General features: G+C 40.9%; 1 protein-coding gene across 3 annotated transcripts in view; it reads left to right on the top strand.

Moving 5' to 3' along the window:
- Positions 1 to 16,536, top strand: part of ELMOD1 (ELMO domain containing 1) — a 47,799-nt gene extending 31,263 nt beyond the window's left edge. For 2 of the 3 annotated variants that reach the window (XM_054829033.1, XM_054829041.1), the window contains exons 6-12: positions 2,368 to 2,497; positions 5,680 to 5,813; positions 7,087 to 7,155; positions 7,441 to 7,464; positions 9,945 to 9,995; positions 11,483 to 11,616; positions 15,149 to 16,536. In XM_054829033.1, the coding sequence (XP_054685008.1) occupies positions 2,368 to 2,497; positions 5,680 to 5,813; positions 7,087 to 7,155; positions 7,441 to 7,464; positions 9,945 to 9,995; positions 11,483 to 11,616; positions 15,149 to 15,321 (715 nt within the window). In that variant the 3' untranslated portion in view covers positions 15,322 to 16,536. The remainder of the gene's footprint in view (positions 1 to 2,367; positions 2,498 to 5,679; positions 5,814 to 7,086; positions 7,156 to 7,440; positions 7,465 to 9,944; positions 9,996 to 11,482; positions 11,617 to 15,148) is intronic. The other variant, XM_054829049.1, reaches the window with a different exon arrangement.
- The last annotated feature ends 693 nt before the right edge of the window (positions 16,537 to 17,229 follow it).

The raw sequence follows: 17,229 nt of genomic DNA, 5'->3' as shown, positions 1-17,229 counted from the left end.
CACCCCATCCGGTTTGGTGAAATGTCTTTACAAAACAGTGAGGAATGGTGGCCTGGGATGTGCGAGGTGGTGCCACATACATAGAAACACACCCTGCTGCTAAATTGCTCCTTATATTAAATTAATCATAGTTCTGCTAAACTTTAAGCATCTACATAGAAGATTTATGGGTGAGCCATTTATTTCATACTGAAGTTTTCTGGAGAAATTGCAGCAAAAGCAGGTCAGCTATTTCTTTAGACAGGATTAAGGAAAATGCATCAGCTTGGCTACTCTTGAACATAAAAAGCGTGCATCCACAGTGTCTTGTTGAGAAGATCCAGCCTTCCCTTGCATAGTAGAGACTTGAAATCTCCTGGGGTAAGGACAAGGGGTCATGTGTCACACTGTATGTGTTTCTGCAAATCTGTAAGCAGTCATTTTTGTTAATGTAGCGTCTTTGCAGAGCTGAACCAGCATCCCAGGGCTGTTTGCACTGAGCTGTTCTTGAAGGCTGTGGGCTGCCATGACCTGAAGAGGAGGAGGCCCACAGTAATTTCCCTTTATCAATGCCTCTGAGATAAGTGTGTATATTTAGTGGTGGGAGCAAGTAGGTTGAATAACCAGGTGGTGACACGTGCAGTCTACACTAACTATGGAAGCGGTCCATGAAATACTCCCAGTTTTGAACATGTCTCCATCTCATGGAGCACCTGGGGCTGAGTGTGGTGGGGGTGCGAGCCCAGGCAGGTTGCTCCTGTGCTCTGAGAAGTGCCACCACCAGCACGGGGATGGCAGGGAGGAGGAGTGGGGCATCAGCAGCTCACCCACATCCTCTGTTTGGCGAGGAGGAGAGCAAAACCTTCATGAAAAGGAGAGTAGGGAAACTAACTCCATCCCTCCATTTTTGCACAGAGCATTTGACTGGCTTTAGATAAAGTGCAAACGTGGCTTGCTTTGTATATATTGTGCAACTTAAGAATATATTTATTTTTTAATATAAAATTGCTCTGCTTTGCCACTGCCTGTGGTGTTCTGCTCTAAACTACTCTGAGGTTATAGAGTAGTTAAAAACGTTATGGCTGTGGTTTAGTGATGCACTACAGCAATTCACATGCAGTCTTATCAGGCTTTTCAGCTTTCTTTGAAATGCAACATTTCTGTAAAACTGTAGGGTATAGCAAGTGAAGCATGTAAAAAAAACCAAACAGCAAAGGAGGGAAAACACCGCATAGGTTATTCTGAAAGGGTTATAGCCACAAATAGCATGAAATTGCAGCAAGAGAAATGGCCTAATGATGACATCTCTGATTCTGTAGATTAATCCCAAAAGATAAGCAGTGAAAATCCTTCTGCTCAGAAAATTTAACAGTATTATGGAATAAACAAAATGTTTTAGTATATCAAGCAAGATAGATGAGGAACCTGTGCACCTTAATAGCAGTGCAGCCTGTGTTCCACAGAGGAATGAGGGTACAGATTTAGCTGTGCCCTCCAAATTCATATTAGGCATTCAGATAATTTCCGACATTATTAAAAATTAAAGGATTTATTCCCATATATAATTAAATATTCTTATGAGCACAGCAGTTGTGTACTGCATAACTTGTATTTAATAGTATAAAATCTTAACCTAAAACTGAATAAGCTGTTGTAATTCAAAGCCTTGGAAGCCACATGTAGGGTGGGGTTTTTTTGAGGTTTGGTTTGGGGTTTGGGTTGGGTTTTTGGTGGGTTGTTGGTTGGGTTTTTGTTGTTTTTTTTTTTTTTAATGCATCAGGAAATCTAAAAAGGAAACGTAAAATCTGCATCATAATGAAAAGAGAGCCATTATAGTGATTGCTAATGTGAGACAAAAAAACCTGACTGCCTAGAGGCAGATCTTTAAACTATATTACTTCAGGTTTTTGGCTTCTTTGTGCTAGCTTTTGTGACATGGAGGCAAAATGATTATTTTTAGCTTTTTGCTGAATTTCCTCTCCCCCTCACCCCTTTTTAAGTTCACATCTCTGGTCTCGGGGCATTGTTTGAGAAGCTGCCACTTGAATGAGGGGAAGGATTCAGTAATGGGCTTGTTTCAGGCGTTCAATGCTGCTGTGTAGAGTTATTATGAGATTTCAATGTGAAAATTCACTGTTCAAAGCTTTAAAAAACTCCAAATTTTATCATCTAAGGAAGGCACTGAACAAGACTATGCATTTCACAAGGCCTTGTTTAAGGTAATATTGATCTCTTGTAAATTCTCCTGTTGTAATTAAAATGTTAGACTGTCAATTCGTTGATGTAACATTACTCCTGTGAATTAAACGGGTATGTACGCAGTAGTGCTGTTTCATGGCTACATACGATTGAGTTGGATTATGTTGCTCCTTTCTCTCCCCGCCTCAGGTTGGGAGTATCTCTTCAGGCATGCCTGCTGCAGATTGTGGGGTACAGAAATCTGATTGCAGAGGTTGAAAAGCTGCGCAGAGAGCCTTACGATTCAGAGAATCCGCAACATGAGGAAATGCTTCTGAAGGTGGGTGCTTAAGAGCTGCTTACAGGGCATCCTTTATTCATGTCAGCTCCAAACAATCTGGTTTATAAACCTCTTTAAAACATGGAGAGGTTTTGTTGCCTTACTCCATCGTGTACCTGTTTTAAGATAAGGCTATGCAGTGTGTTAATCTGGTCTGTGTGTAAAACCTGCCAAGCAAGCGGCTCAGTCCCTGATTGATGAATGCGCGTCCCTTGGCTGGACTGTATCTAGGATACCCACCTCTTACTGCAGATAACAGGTCTGTGCTATGAGCTGTGGAAAAATAGCCCTATGTCCTACTTCAGTACACCTTTCCTCAACACGAGAAGGGTATTTTTCTCTCTTAACCAGAATAAACTTGGTTTTTTTCCTTCAATTTATTGTATTTTTGAAGACATGGTCTATGTATCTCAATGGCAAACCTCTAGCTTTCATTGGGTGGGATGGAAGGGTGGGAGATGATGAATTACACATTTATATTTACCAAATATATTTTCAAATGAAAACAAAATGAAACCATTCTTTAGATAACACATGCACAGTGATGAAAACATACCAATTGGGTTTTACTTAATTCATGCTTTCAGGAAAGCCTTGCACTGGAGCAGATAATAAAAGTATTTTTTCAGGAAGATGATCTTGAAGCCATAAGCAGATGGAGAACTAGAGAGCTCTTATATTAGAAACAAATTGAGGAGAGAACAAAGAGGGGTGGAAAACAGTCTAATAGCAAGTACCAGTATTCCTTCTGGTCCTGTTTCTGACTGTAGCTAGTGCAAGATACTTCAGAGAAATGGCAAGAAACGTAGAATAGTGATAATCAACTTATCTACAAGCAAAATTCCTTCTTACAGAATTTTCAGACGTCTTATAAAAACTTACCACCTGTTTGGGTTTCTTTTTTAAAATTATTTTAAACAAAAGTATTGAAAATTTAAACACTACCTGTGCTTCTGTCCTCGTCCGACTTTGGCTGGGATTTTTACAGCACATGATGATGAAGCCGTCTTCCACCCTCTAGCTTGCAGTGTGGTGCTTTACACAAGTTACAGTGGGAGCTTCTGGATCTTTAACCTTAGTTACTGGGGCTTCCAGGTACTTCTGAAAATCCCAGTAGGCATCTTATATAAGCACTTACAGATGCAAATAACTATTTCTAAAAAAAATGCCTCAAATGGTCAAAGAGTTCCTGTGGGTGTCTGGAAAGCTGTCTTTAAGGTTGGCTCCTTGCTGGGAGGTGGGAGTCTCGCCGAGGAGGAGTCAAAATCCAGAGCTGCCCCCGAAGGAGTGCTTTAGCCACCAAGTACAACGGGGCAGATGGACTCTTCCTGTTCAAGTCCTGCCCCTGTGCAGCCAAATGTGCAAATTTCTGGGGGTAGAGTGGGCTTTAACTGAAAGGACACACAGATTTACCCAGTGAGGAAGCCTGTGTCTTGGAGGTGGGAGATCCAGGTGCCAACCTACAACGTTGGTCCTTGAAAATACCAGGTACCTGGCTACAGGTTTAACGAGGGCCTTTGGCTCCAGGAAAGCATTCCTAAATACGTTGGACATCTACATTGCCCAGAGAGGAAGAAGTTGGGTCTGAGGATGGGATCAGAGGTGGGAAGCACCGAGGAGCTGGCTGTGATCTACTTCCTGGCCACCCAGCCTGTGAGGGCAAGGTCCTGGTTCTTAGATGCTCCTGAGAACCACGTCAGCAATGATGTGCAGTCACGTAAAACATAACTGTGAGAATATAAGCACAATGGAAACTGAGCGTTTGTCTGTGGGAACATTAAATGGCGCAGCTTACACTGTAAAATTTGTAACGTTGAAGAAAGTATCAGTTTCACCATCTGCCTCCAGCGTAACCTGTGTATTAACACTTGTTTACAGCAGGCATTTTGCTTTTGCAGATTCTCATGACAAATGGAAATATGTCCAAGGGTTTAATTCAGTTTCCAACCCGCGCTGGGGAAGAATAGGCTCGTTGGTTTTCATTCCTTCTAGGTATTCTGCTAAGTGATCTCTGCAATGGGCAATTCAAGTTCCTAACGTCTATCATTTATTCATGTTTACCAGGAGGGCACTTTATGAATGAGAGAAAGATTAACTTAATGTGATTGAACTAATGAATAATACTGTATTTACTATCGATGGATGAACAAGAAAGATAGCAAATATGATTTAAATAGTGGTGCTTTATGCAATCATTATAAAGTGAAATTATTAAAGTTTTAACCTTCCTAAGGCACTTCATTTTAAATGCAGTTAGAATTGCTAAAATTAATATGATTTCTGGGGTTTCATTTGAGAAATGTGCATACAGCTCTTTCCCTTGGGTAGGCTTTGTCTAAGTGCATTTCTTGAAGTCCTACTCACCAACTCATGGTTTATGGAGAACACCTGATTTCCTAATGCACTTTGGAAAGGGTGAGTTTGTGATGTGGCACATGAGGTGTGCGGAAAGGTATGTATTTGTCAGACACGTCGATTTAGGCTGCTTTTAGGTGCCTAGCAACATGATGCTTAGGCACTTAGCTGCACAGGTCCAGAGACTTAAGTGGATTTATTCCAGCTGAGGATCTGGCTTGTTAAATCACTTTGTCCTTTTTTTTTTTTAATGTGAGATCAATGAATGTTTCACCCCTTAGTTAAGTATGAAGGTGGCACATGCTATTCTGGTATGGATTTTTTTTTTTTTTAAATGTTCTCCGATTTGCTTTTCAGCACTGTAGTGGCCAAGTCAGCAGTCTTGATTTATAATCCTTCCAGAGATTTGAAAAAAAGATGCCAGAGAAAAGACTGCTGCAGAGCCTCAGGGACCTGAGGCTGATTGCCTGCCACTCTGTCAGTGATTTACACCCGAATTCCAGCCCGTTCCTGTCTCTGTGCTTATGGAGGCAGACGCTAGTTTGACGCACAAAGCACGAACAAAACAAGTCCTCGTGCAAGATGTTACAGCAGCTGCCGATAAGGTCAGAAGGGCCTTGTAGGGCTGAAACATTTGCAATACTTCAGAGTGGGTTGGGATTTCCCTCCCACCCTCCTCAATCCCAGAAATTTAATTTGACGTTATGTTTGGGATGCTGGGATAGCAATGCAGTGGTGTTACATCAGAACTTAACTTGGTTTAAAAAGAAGAAAAAGCCCTACGAATGTGTGGAAGTTTAATTATGTTTTACCTGTAATCTTCCTAGTTGTGGAAATGCTTGAAGCCCAATTCACCACTGAAAGCTCGGATTTCGAAGCAGTGGTGTGAAATTGGTTTCCAAGGTGACGATCCTAAAACAGACTTTAGAGGGATGGGTCTCCTGGGCTTATATAACTTGGTGTAAGTATGTTTCTCTGTAGACGGTTCATGTGTGTCTGAAGTCATGAAAAGCAGCACTACCTGCAGATTTTTAGCAAGTCTCTGGGAATAGCTTATAAAAGTGTTAGGGACTTCATATTAAAAACGGAAAGAATTTATATGCTAGCCCAAATTTTGGGGGGTCTCCCTTCTCAAAGGGGTCTCCTTTCAGTATTCCTAATTCAACTCAGTAATACTGCTTGCTAAGCCCCTTTTTTTTTCAGTTTTGCTGTGACGCAGTAAGTTAGCACTCTCTTCCCACAAGAAAGAAACTGTAAAGTGTATTTTCACCACTATCTAGATCTCCTTAAACAAAATGCCCTGGAAGTGGGTAGGTGGGAGTAGTTATGTTACTGCTCAGCTTTCTTGCTTGGGAATTTCATGCTGAATTCTTAAGCAAAGCACTTGAAACGCAGCCACTGATGGCAGACTTCTGTAGTTGCACTGCTTATTCAATTTCTGTCAATACCCAAAATTAAGCAGTGAGTTTACATCACTATTCCCTTCGGCCTCATGCACACCAGGTGTTGGTACCGTATCTGTGGTTGGTAATTTGGGAATCAATCGATGCCAGTTATTTCCTCCAGCCCTTCTATCTGCTGCAGGTAGTTACATAACTTAGAAACATTTGGTAAAATAACCTCTCCCTGTGAGAGGAAAAAGAGATATTTTCTGCTTTTACAGATTGAAGGACATAAATCATTCACTCTCTGTACGTCATTCTCCAGCTAAAGCTCAGCTGAGGATCTGGTCTCTTCACTCTGGCTTTGAACTTCCATTGGAGATGAATCCCTGCCATGTATTTCATTTCTTAGTCTCCTACGATAACTCTTATCTTGCTTAAAGAATCTGCCAGATCCAGAAGCCTGAACTGCTTTCTCTTGAGCTCAGCAGCCAACATGCTCTAGTAATTAGCAACTGATTTGGTGTAGGGTGGGTAGAAAGGGGACTCTGGCAATGCACGTTCACTAACCGCTTATAGGATTGCACTTGTAATTTCAGGCTGCTTTTATCTTTCATTTTGGGGATGTGAGTGGTAGCTTGATGAATTTAGCAAGTTAAATGCTACTCATACCATGGCAGGGGGTTGGAACTAGATGATCTTTAAGGTCCCTTCCAACCCAAACCATTCTATGATTTGAGCAACACAGGTAGTGACCTTTAAAAGGGGGTGTGTGGACAGCTTAGTATGACTTAAGATGCCTTTTTTTGTTGTGTTTCTTTAACAATTCATCCTAAACATATATATCTGCAGGTATTTTTCCGAATGGGACACTGAGATAGCTCAGCAAGTTCTCTCTGATTCTCTTCAGCCTAAATACAGGTAATGCTTGACATCAGAAAAAATAACTTGGCAGCGTACCGTGCTAGCTGGTGTTTTGGGGAGGGGGTTGGCTTTTTTTCTTTTTGGTGGGCATATGCTTGGGTATTGCCACATGCTATCTGTTTTCAAGTGCTGATCCTGAAAACTGATCAATCCCAAGATACAAACTTGTATACTGAATCATAGAAATAGTTAAACTTAGTGTTAAATGTTTTCACTTATTTCACTAATTTCAAGTGATTTTGTATTTTTATTTACCTTTCTTTTTGTCTTTTCATAATGAAGGGAAGTCACTAAGAAGGAACTAAGGTATTTTTTTTTTTCTTTTCTCTTAGTTTCATGAGACCCTACATGTAAATAAAGATCAAACCATACTGCAATTTGGCATGTTATAAACTGAAAGTCTTTGTTGCAACACCAAGAGATCCATATTCCTTTCTCTAAAGTTAACTCAAATGTAGCTGATGGTGCAGCGCTGGGTACATCTGAGCATGCTGACTTATAACGAACCTTGCTTGATGTAGCTGAAGCACTATATTTTAGACCTATTTAGTACCAGGCTTAACTAACAAATTTTGGGTGACTTTACGCTGTAGGAAAAAAGTCTAAGCAGTGCCACTATGGTCACAAAAGCTGTGACTGACTTGATAATCAAAAGTGACCTAGGCCAAGTGTTTGTTAGCACAGTTGAAGAGCCCTTTGATTTATAATCACGTAGTCTGGCTGCCTTGACTAATGATGGGTCTAATCTGGCTAGTCTAATGTCCTGAGTGTTGAGAGATCAGGTACATTCAAGTGGCAAAAATCCCGTGCTGTGAATGATTTGTGAATAGGAGATTTATTCCATAATTACTGAAGGGGACAGAAATGCCTTGTAGCCAGTTACATGGTAATCAGTTGCCTCGAAAGACATTTTTCTTTTGCCAGTAGTGGTAGATATCCATATAGCAGGCCTGCATCTGAATCCTGTGAAGCTTTTGATCTCCTCAGTATTTCGCCACTGAGTTCCCAACGGTAATTCTGTGACAAAAAACTCTTGCAGGGTTGAGGGGGATGTAAACCAACAGACCAATTTGAGCCTGATAGCCCTCAAATTTAATTTATGTGGGGGTTCTTTTATATATTAGCATTCACACTCTTCCTACAAGCATCCCCCACAATTCCAGTCTTGCCTTTATGTATTGTGTTGCCCATGGATGACTCTTGTTAATGTATGCTGATGAACAGGGATCATCATTATGCTTAAGCATCGTTATAGAAAATATCCAAGATTTTTGTTTAACTGAACTCTTATATGGGAAACCAAACTATACTACCCAGATGCTGAGTATTCAGCACTGGGGCAGCAAAGCAGGGAATCACATTAGTGTTCTTCATTTACATGTTTGATTACCAAGGACCACCTTGGAGTGCTGTGTGAGCATGTGCAATTTCTGTCCTTTGAAAGAGCATTCGGTAGAAGATAGATGCTGCTAGTGGTGCCCGCGGTGTTCTTCCTGGTGTGGTTGCTTAGCAGCCGTGCTGGTTTGTGATGTGATCATGATCGATGTAGTTTCTATTTGTGTTGAACCGTATTGCTTGTCCACATCCTACAAGTGCCACCTTTATTATTCAAAGTTTGCTTGGGGTTTTTTAACTGATGTTACGAACTTACAAAGATGGCTAAGACTGTAGACAATGAGTGTATTCCTGTACACCAAACCGTTTAAGAGGAGAAGTTTTGTCCTCATATATGCCACCTGGTAACGGTTGTGTCAGGATGGGTACGAACCTATTAGCATCTTTAATACTTAATGGAAACAATTTTTAAATACTGTATTTATTTGAAGTTCAGGGGATTGTCTTTAGTGTAATATATACTTATTGTAGTTCAAGTGTAGTCCAAGAAAGACACTTTCATGCATAGCTGTCTATAATTTGGGATCTAAACCCTGCAAGCTCTGATTTGCTTTACTAAGGCAAAATTCCCATAGGCATGTCTAAGTTGTAGCCCACTGGTTAGGGTCGTTTCCCGGCCTGCTTTTAGCTGCTGCTGCGTGCCAGCAGTGATTTCTGCTACCCTTGCTCCATTCCAGTAGGTAGGGTTAGAGCCTGGTTAGTGGGATGTCGGTTGACTGGTTGCATCGGGCAGCTCTTTCTTTTAAAAGAAAATGTTGAACAGAAATTTAATCTAAAATTAGACAGTTCCCTAAGTAATTCTGTTTTAAGGGAGGACCTTCTGTGTCCTTGAAAACCTCTACATTATTGTGCCAAATAATAAGAAATACTCTTCCTTATTTTTGACTGTTGTGTGGTTTCCAATTTGGCTGAACATAAAAAAACTTTCTGTCATCAGAGGAGTATTTTTCATGTTTGCCTCCTCAGGTGAATCATGCCTACAGTGATGAGCATCACATATATCTTCAAGAATGCAAAAATCATCTTTGATTAGTTTAAAAAAAAAGTAATATTTTCAACTTTTTGTGTAGCTCAGATTTAATTGAGGTGGATCATCTTTGTGGTCAGTATAGAAAATAACTGGCTTTTACTGAGGGCATTGATGTAGGCACACACTTTGTAATGATGAGATAAGTTTATCATCAGTGATGCTGTAAAGCCAGTTATCCATTTCAAGTCTTTTTATGCCAATCCGTTCAGTCAGAAGCAGAGTTAAACATGATAACCTCACAACAGAGGTAAAACGTCCTGGTCAGTCAATGTTAAAATATCAAAGAAATTGAAAGAAAATATTTGTCAATTGGCAATGCATGGCACTATCTGGATTTTTTGTTTTTGTTTCCCCACCCCAGCCAATTCAGCAAAGCCGAATGGGAGAAGAAAAAGTTTGATAAGGCAATCGGGTAAGTCAAAAATCTTTTTAAAGCTGCTGCAAACACAACAGTTAACGACAATAGTGTGTATTTGAGGGGCCGAAGGTGTCTCCTGGTCACTCTTTAAAAGTAATTTCAGTGTACATACTAATACGTATTGTCTTAACAACAGCTTGATTTTGATCAAAGATTACAGGAAAACCAGTTTGAAATAAGAATTAGGAAAAATAACCCCAAAATGCTGTAGCAAGGAGAAGCTTTCTCTCTGCGCTATGAATAGTGCAGTGATGAATATCTGTTTAATTCTTCTTAACACATAATGTGATCAAGTCTCACTTCTTATTGTCAGAGACAGGCTCTGATCTGCTTTCAGCAAAGTATAATAGGAAAGAAATAGTAGTGAGGTTTTTCTTCTTAGGCAGTGGATTTGGTATAGCTGCATTATTCATGAGTGTGGAACTGGATGTTCCTTATGAGTGTATCTGAAAATCTGTAATACAGCATTTTAATGCCCATATTTCATTTTTCTGTGAAACTTGCCATTAGGCCTCATGTTGCAGTTAACTTCTGGATTTTTTTCCTCCTAAAATATTTCAAAGGTTTAAAAAAAAAAAGAAAAAGGAAAGTATTTCAGTTTGCTTGATATAGATAATTAAAAAAAATACCTAGGATAATCTACAGAAGACAGCTGTGTTTGGAGGAGAAAAAAAAAATAAACTAAACAAGTTTGCTTTTATCACTAAATTTCAGTGTGGGATATTATGTGTTTTCTTGGGAAACAGTCTCTGCCAGACGTGTCAAGTTCTTTATGCAACAGGCTCACAAATCAAGAAGTAACTTCAAATTTCCAAGTTCTGTTGTGTCTAAATATACTTCCCTTGCTGATATCTCTTAGCAGTACAGAGTTTTGTTTCATGAGTCTGATTTTCTTATTTCTGTTTCCGGCATACTCTTAGTTTTCTGCTGTTTTCAGGCCTGTATTTCTAGTTCTCTGTTAGGAAGAAATCAGAGGTGACTCAGCTGGATTTTTTTCGCAGGCTTTTTAGCCATATGAATGTCTTTATAGGACTGATTGTCAAAACCTGATGTTCCTAGCTGTGCGTAATGAATTCCAGTTGGGCAGACGGGTTACGGTAGTAAATGATGGGTGACCCTGCAGACACAGCCATGATGTGGAGTGCTTGCCCCACGTCAGAGGCGAGCACAGGGATGCCCAGGCTTCTTGTTATTCCATATGAATGAATCTGTGCTGCTCCGCTGAAAATGCTGGCACACTGATGAAACTCCCGTTTTCACTGTGACCACATGTTTCACAAGGGAAACACTGTCATTAGAGCGTACAAAGCAGGCAGGATAAATGCTTCTCTTGTTTCCTACACACACGCTTTGGAAGCTCACGAAGGAGAGAATTAATACACCTCAGTAGCGCACAAAATCTGCAGTGTCGTCATTGTTTCTTGTAGTGTGCTGAAAGAAGACAAACTCTCCACAAATGTTGCTGCTTCTTTTTCTTACAGCTATTCTTTTGCTATCGTGGGCATTAACATAACAGACCTCGCGTACAACCTGCTTGTGAGTGGAGCTCTGAAGACCCATTTCTACAATGTTGCTCCAGAAGCACCATCACTAACTCACTTTCAGCAGACGTTCTGTAAGTGGGGGGGTGGGGGGTGGGAAATGCATACTTTGTACTCCTGCTAACGCTTTCGTAATACCCATACTTTAAAAAAAAAAAAAATCTCCTGCTGACACAGCACAGAGACTGTCATACTAGTCTTGCTCACCTGTCTTTAGGATGCTTGGATTCAGTTCTTAGTTGTGATGGATGCCTCTAGCAAACCAAGGGGTAAAACAAAGAAAACAAAACAAAAGCCCAAACAAAAAAACCACCAAGTGCCTGAACAAGTGACCTTCCTATCTTCTTTGATTGGTTTTAAATAATAAGAAGAAACTAAAGGTACTTCAAAGAGCTTCTATAGATTGCTTCCCCATAAATCCAACTGTCTTAGGATATTTACCTCTACATTCAAGTGTTATTCTCCGCCCTTTAGTAGAGTTGTCCCCCCTCAAAATAATGCTTTCCCAGTCCTTTCCCCTGACCTGTTGTGCATCCTTGCACAGTGGGAGCAACACTTCTAATATTTTTCAATGTTTAGGCAAGAAACTGATAAGAAGAAGTCAAGACGCACTGTTTTCCATGTTTATGACAATTGCAAAGGTTTTGTTCATTTGCTTTTTGGGTTTTTAAGGTTGCTATTTAGGTAACTTTTTTTTGTTTGGCAGCTATAATATTTTCTTATTGCTTAACTGGATAAATGGCAAATACTAGTGTCCTGTGCATCTCTTTCATTAAATAGTATAGGCTTTTCAGAACAAGGATGCTATTTAATAAGACCCAAAATCTTATTGTGGGCAGCTATCATACTGTAGCAGGGCTCTCCCTTTTATGATGGTTTCTGGGTTGCTGCCCTAGATAGGCTGGCTGGTAGGAACTCTGGGCGGTTTAGTTGCTAGGCTTTTGGTTTTGGTGGTGGTTGGCTTGATAAATAAAAAAAGACAGATAAGTATCTACCTAAATATCCACTAATGCATCTTCAGGTCATCTTTTCATTGGAAGGGTTACTCTGTTTTTTCCCCAAATTTCTGACGTGCCCATGGCCTTGTGAATGGATGTATCTGGTATGATTGTTTTGGCTCCCATATCTCACGACCGCTAACCCTTGTTCTCATGGGGGACTTCAACTTACCAGACGTCTGCTGGAAATACGATACAGAGAGGAAACAGTCCAGGAGGTTCCTGGACTGTGTGGAAGATACCTTCCTGACACAGCTGGTGAGTGAGCCAACTAGGGAAGGTGCCCACTGGACCTGTTGTTTGTGAACAGAGAAGGACTTGTGGGTGATGTGACAGTTAGAGTCCGTCTTGGCCATAGAGACCATGAAATGATAGAGTTTTCGATTCAGAAATCAGAGGGGTACGGAGGGGCATCAGTCAGGCCTGTCAGTCTGACCTCGGTGTCAGGAAAGGTTATGTCATCTTGAGTGACATCACGTGGCATGTACAAGACAACCAGGTGATCAGGCCCAGTCAGCATGGGTTTATGAAAGGCAGGTCCTGCTTGACTAACCTGATGTCCTTCTATGACAAGGTGACCCGCTTAGTGGATGAGGGAGAGGCTGGGGATGTTGTCTACCTGGACTTTAGTAAAGCCTTTGACACCATTTCCCACAGCATTCTCCTGGAGAAACTGGCTGCTCATGGCTTGGACAGGCGTACGTTTTGCTGAGTAAAAAACTGGCTGGATGTCTGGGCCCAAAGAGTTATGGTGAATGGAGTTACATCCAGTTGGTGGCCAGTCACAAGTGGTGTTCCCCAGGGCTCAGTGTTGGGGCCAGTTCTCTTTAATGTCTTTATCAATGATCTGGACGAGGGCATCGAATGCACCCTCAGTAAGTTTGCAGATGACACCAAGGTGGGTGGGAGCGTCGATCTGCTTGAGAGTAGGAAGGCTCTACAGAGGCATCTGGACAGGCTGGATCGAAGGGCCGAGGCCAATTGTACGAGGTCTAACAAGGCTCAGTGCCGGGTCCTGCACTTAGGTCACAACAACCCCAGGCAACGCTACAGGCTTGGGGAAGAGGGGCTGGAAAGCTGCCTGGCAGAAAAGGACCTGGGGGTGTTGGTCAACAGCCGGTTGAATATGAGCCAGCAGTGTGCCCAGGTGGCCAAGAAGGCCAACAGCATCCTGGCTTGCATCAGGAATAGTGCGGCCAGCAGGACCAGGGAAGTGATTGTCCCCCTGTACTCGGCTCTGGTGAGGCCGCACCTCAAGTACTGTGTTCAGTTTTGGGCCCCTCACTACAAGAAGGACATTGAGGTGCTGGAGCATGTCCAAAGAAGGGCAACGAAGCTGGTGAAGGGTCTAGAACACAAGTCATATGAGAAGTGGCTGAGGGAACTGGGGTTGTTTGGTCTGGAGAAAAGGAGGCTGAGGGGAGACCTTATCGCTCTCTACAACTACCCGGAAGGAGGTTGTAGTGAGGTGGGGTTGGTCTCTTCTCCCAACTAACAAGTGATAGGACAAGAGGAAATGCTCTCAGGTTGTGCCAGGGAAGGTTTAGATTGGATAATAGGAAAAATTTCTTCACCAAAAGGGTTTGTCAGTCATTGGACCAGGCTGCCCAGGGAAGTGGTTGAGTCACCATCCCTGGAGGTATTTAAAAGTCATGTAGATGTGGCACTTAGGGATGTGGTTTAGTGGTGGACTTGGCAGTGCTAGGTTAATGGTTGGACTTGATGACCAGAGTCTTTTCCAATCTAAACAATTCTATGATTAAATGATTCTATATCCTATTCTTGGCTCTGGTTTCTTGCCACATCTAAAATCCTCCGCCACTGAACTGGGGGGATGGGGAAAAGAGACATGTTTGAGTACCTTTATAGTGTCCTGTTGCCACTGCCAAAGCCTTAGCTGCAGGAAGGACTGTTCTGCAGGCTAAGCCTGGGACTGTGCCCCAGGACCAGTGTGTCTGCTGACCAGCATGGCCAGTCCATCATGACAACGCTGGAGGGAGAGCTGATTTTGACAGCACTTCCCTCTACAGCCCATTCATCTGCAAGTTATGAAGCGGGATAAAACTTGTGCAGGTCTCTGGTGCAGTAATGGGCCAATAAAGGTGGTGGATGTTCCTACAACACTCCGCCTGCCATCCTAGGAAAAACCTGAGGTTATCAAATGGACTTTATTGTAGAGAAAGCATCAACAGACAAACTTTCCTGGATCTCTTTTTTCATGGAGAGTAAGTAATGTTCCCATGAGGAAATATCTGTGAGGCAGAACTTGAATATAAACAGAAGGCTGGTGGAGCAGCATCAGCAGCATCTTTCCCTGCTTTTATACTCATTAGTTTAATGTTTTCGTTCATGTATCCATATGTCAAGACAACTGGTGATTTCTTGTACTTATTATGAGAAGTTCTGCCAATGTATAATATTCATCAAATTCTGGGTTTGTCCAAAATAGGTTTAGTCTTGTCCCTGCATAGTGTTGTGAGGTGTCAGACCTCAGCAAACAGGATTCTCTGTGTAAATCATAATCGTTAATTGTAGGTTTCTTTCTAAGAATATGATCGTTACGTACTGTATTTATCTCTTCTGCTTCTTCTTTTTTATTATTTTGTAGGCTACTTAATGCATGAATTCCACAAATTCTGGATTGAAGAGGATCCACTGGACATAATGGAGTTCAATCGTGTCAGAGAGAAGTTTCACAAGCGAATCTTGAAACAGCTCCAGAACCCAGAGATGGCTCTGTGCCCTCATTTTGCTGCATCAGAAAGTTTAATCAATATGTAGTTACTCACTCGATTTTATTTGGAAACACTTTTTCACTCTTGTGTTAGATCACTGTTTAGACCATCACAGCATACTGAATGACCATGGCAATTGTATGCATGTTTTTGGTGCAGTATTCATCTATTTTTTTCACATGTACTAGATCCCCTCATGCTTCTTTTGTTGGGGATTTCTCATTTTAAATGGGTGCTCATATTGCGGCATTATGCAGTGTTACATTCTGAATTGATGTTTGGGTATCAGAGTTTTTCTATTTTTTTAGACTTTCCTCATAATTCAGCATTGACAATTGAATTGTATTTCTCTAGCTGTGTTTTTGTATATGTGGAATAAGTAGCTGGATCTTGTATTGTGAAAGCTTTTTAACTTCTTGGTATGTTTTAAGATAACTACTGGCATTTCAAGCGAAATACATATTTGGACCTCATCTAGAAAATAATGTGTGTAATTTAATCTGATGCAGGTAAACACATTAAAGTCCAATTTTCTCCATGCAGCCATATATGCTTAATGCAGAACTAATGAGGCTTATGAGATACAAGTTTCAGTGAGAAGAGTTTATGCAGAATTACAATCAGACTCCACAGCTGCATGAATACTGAATGGTCTGGTGATGCTAATACGTTCACGGTGAACTTACAAACACACTCACAACTACTGGATACTGGCAGGGGCCAAAAATTATATCATCAGGCTGTTGTCACCAACACCACCATGCTGAAGCATGGTCTAAATTCCTGCACATTCCTTTGAATATACAGGGGTTAGTATTTTGTGTCGCATGTTGGAAGGCAACATGATTTGGTTGCATTGTGCTTGGTGAATTCAGGGGAGTAAAAATATATCTATATTTTTGAACTACTGAAAATGTTGCTTTGGTAATCAATTCAGTTCCTAAGAACTGGGAGAAATAATTGATTAGAAGGTTTAGAGCAAAACCACTTGAGTTTCCCAGACTACTTATAAAAAAATTAAAAATGGCAAACTGCCTTTTTTCTAAAAAAACAAATGAGCAAAAGTGTCTGACACTAAGATTGTGTAGTATATTGAACAGCATCTACCATGGCATTTCATACCCATGGTATTTTTTACCTTCTAAGCAATCAATTTTAGTATTATACGTTTGTGTAAATCACTTGCATATGGAGATTAAATTGAGTAGTGTCCAACTACTTGTGAATTATATGAATAAATTATATGTCATTCTAAACTGAAGCACTGTGGGTTTTATTTTTGAGATATGCAGTAAGACGGATGAAAGCTATTTTTCTTGAATGGATCAGGTAAAAGGGGATGTAACAGTTTTGTGGTATTTCCCTAGTGTGAAGAGTGATCTGAACTTCCTCAGATCAGGTTCTTTGCACCATTTGTAGTTACAGCTTGGGCCATCACTTTGTAAGGGAAAAATAAAGCAATGGGAGTGGTTAAAGTTCTTGGGAAACTCCTTCCTGGATATAAGCGCTCTCATTTCTTTGCTAAAATGTAAGATGGGGATCAGGACTTCACTGCATGGCTGGGAACTCACACTCATTGTGGAGTTAATCAGCAAAACTTTATGTCTGTTGCGATAATTAGTCTTCTCCAATGAATTTGGAAATATGGAACTGCAAGTATTAACTATTGCATATTTTGCATGAAAATGCAAGGAATAAAAACTGCACGTTTAACTTACTACCATTGATTTTGGAAAGTGGTTATTTATAATCATTAGATATTGAGGACTTCTTTGTGTCATTCTTGAAGCTTCTAAAATAAGTTTCTAGCAACAGTCTTCATTGTTTCAAATCTTGGGCTCTCGCTTTCTTTCCCTGCCCCACTCTGACCTAGGTACCTTCTGCAATTTATTAGGCTACGCTGGTTTATTTTTAATACTCTGCAGTGGTGTTCATGGAGTTGGGGGGGAGGGAG

Source organism: Grus americana, chromosome 1 (genome assembly GCF_028858705.1).
Source record: "Grus americana isolate bGruAme1 chromosome 1, bGruAme1.mat, whole genome shotgun sequence".
In the NCBI taxonomy this organism is placed as follows: Eukaryota; Metazoa; Chordata; class Aves; order Gruiformes; family Gruidae; genus Grus; species Grus americana.
The sequence above is the reverse complement of the archived record's forward strand: the minus strand, read 5'-3'. Positions and strand labels throughout refer to the sequence as shown.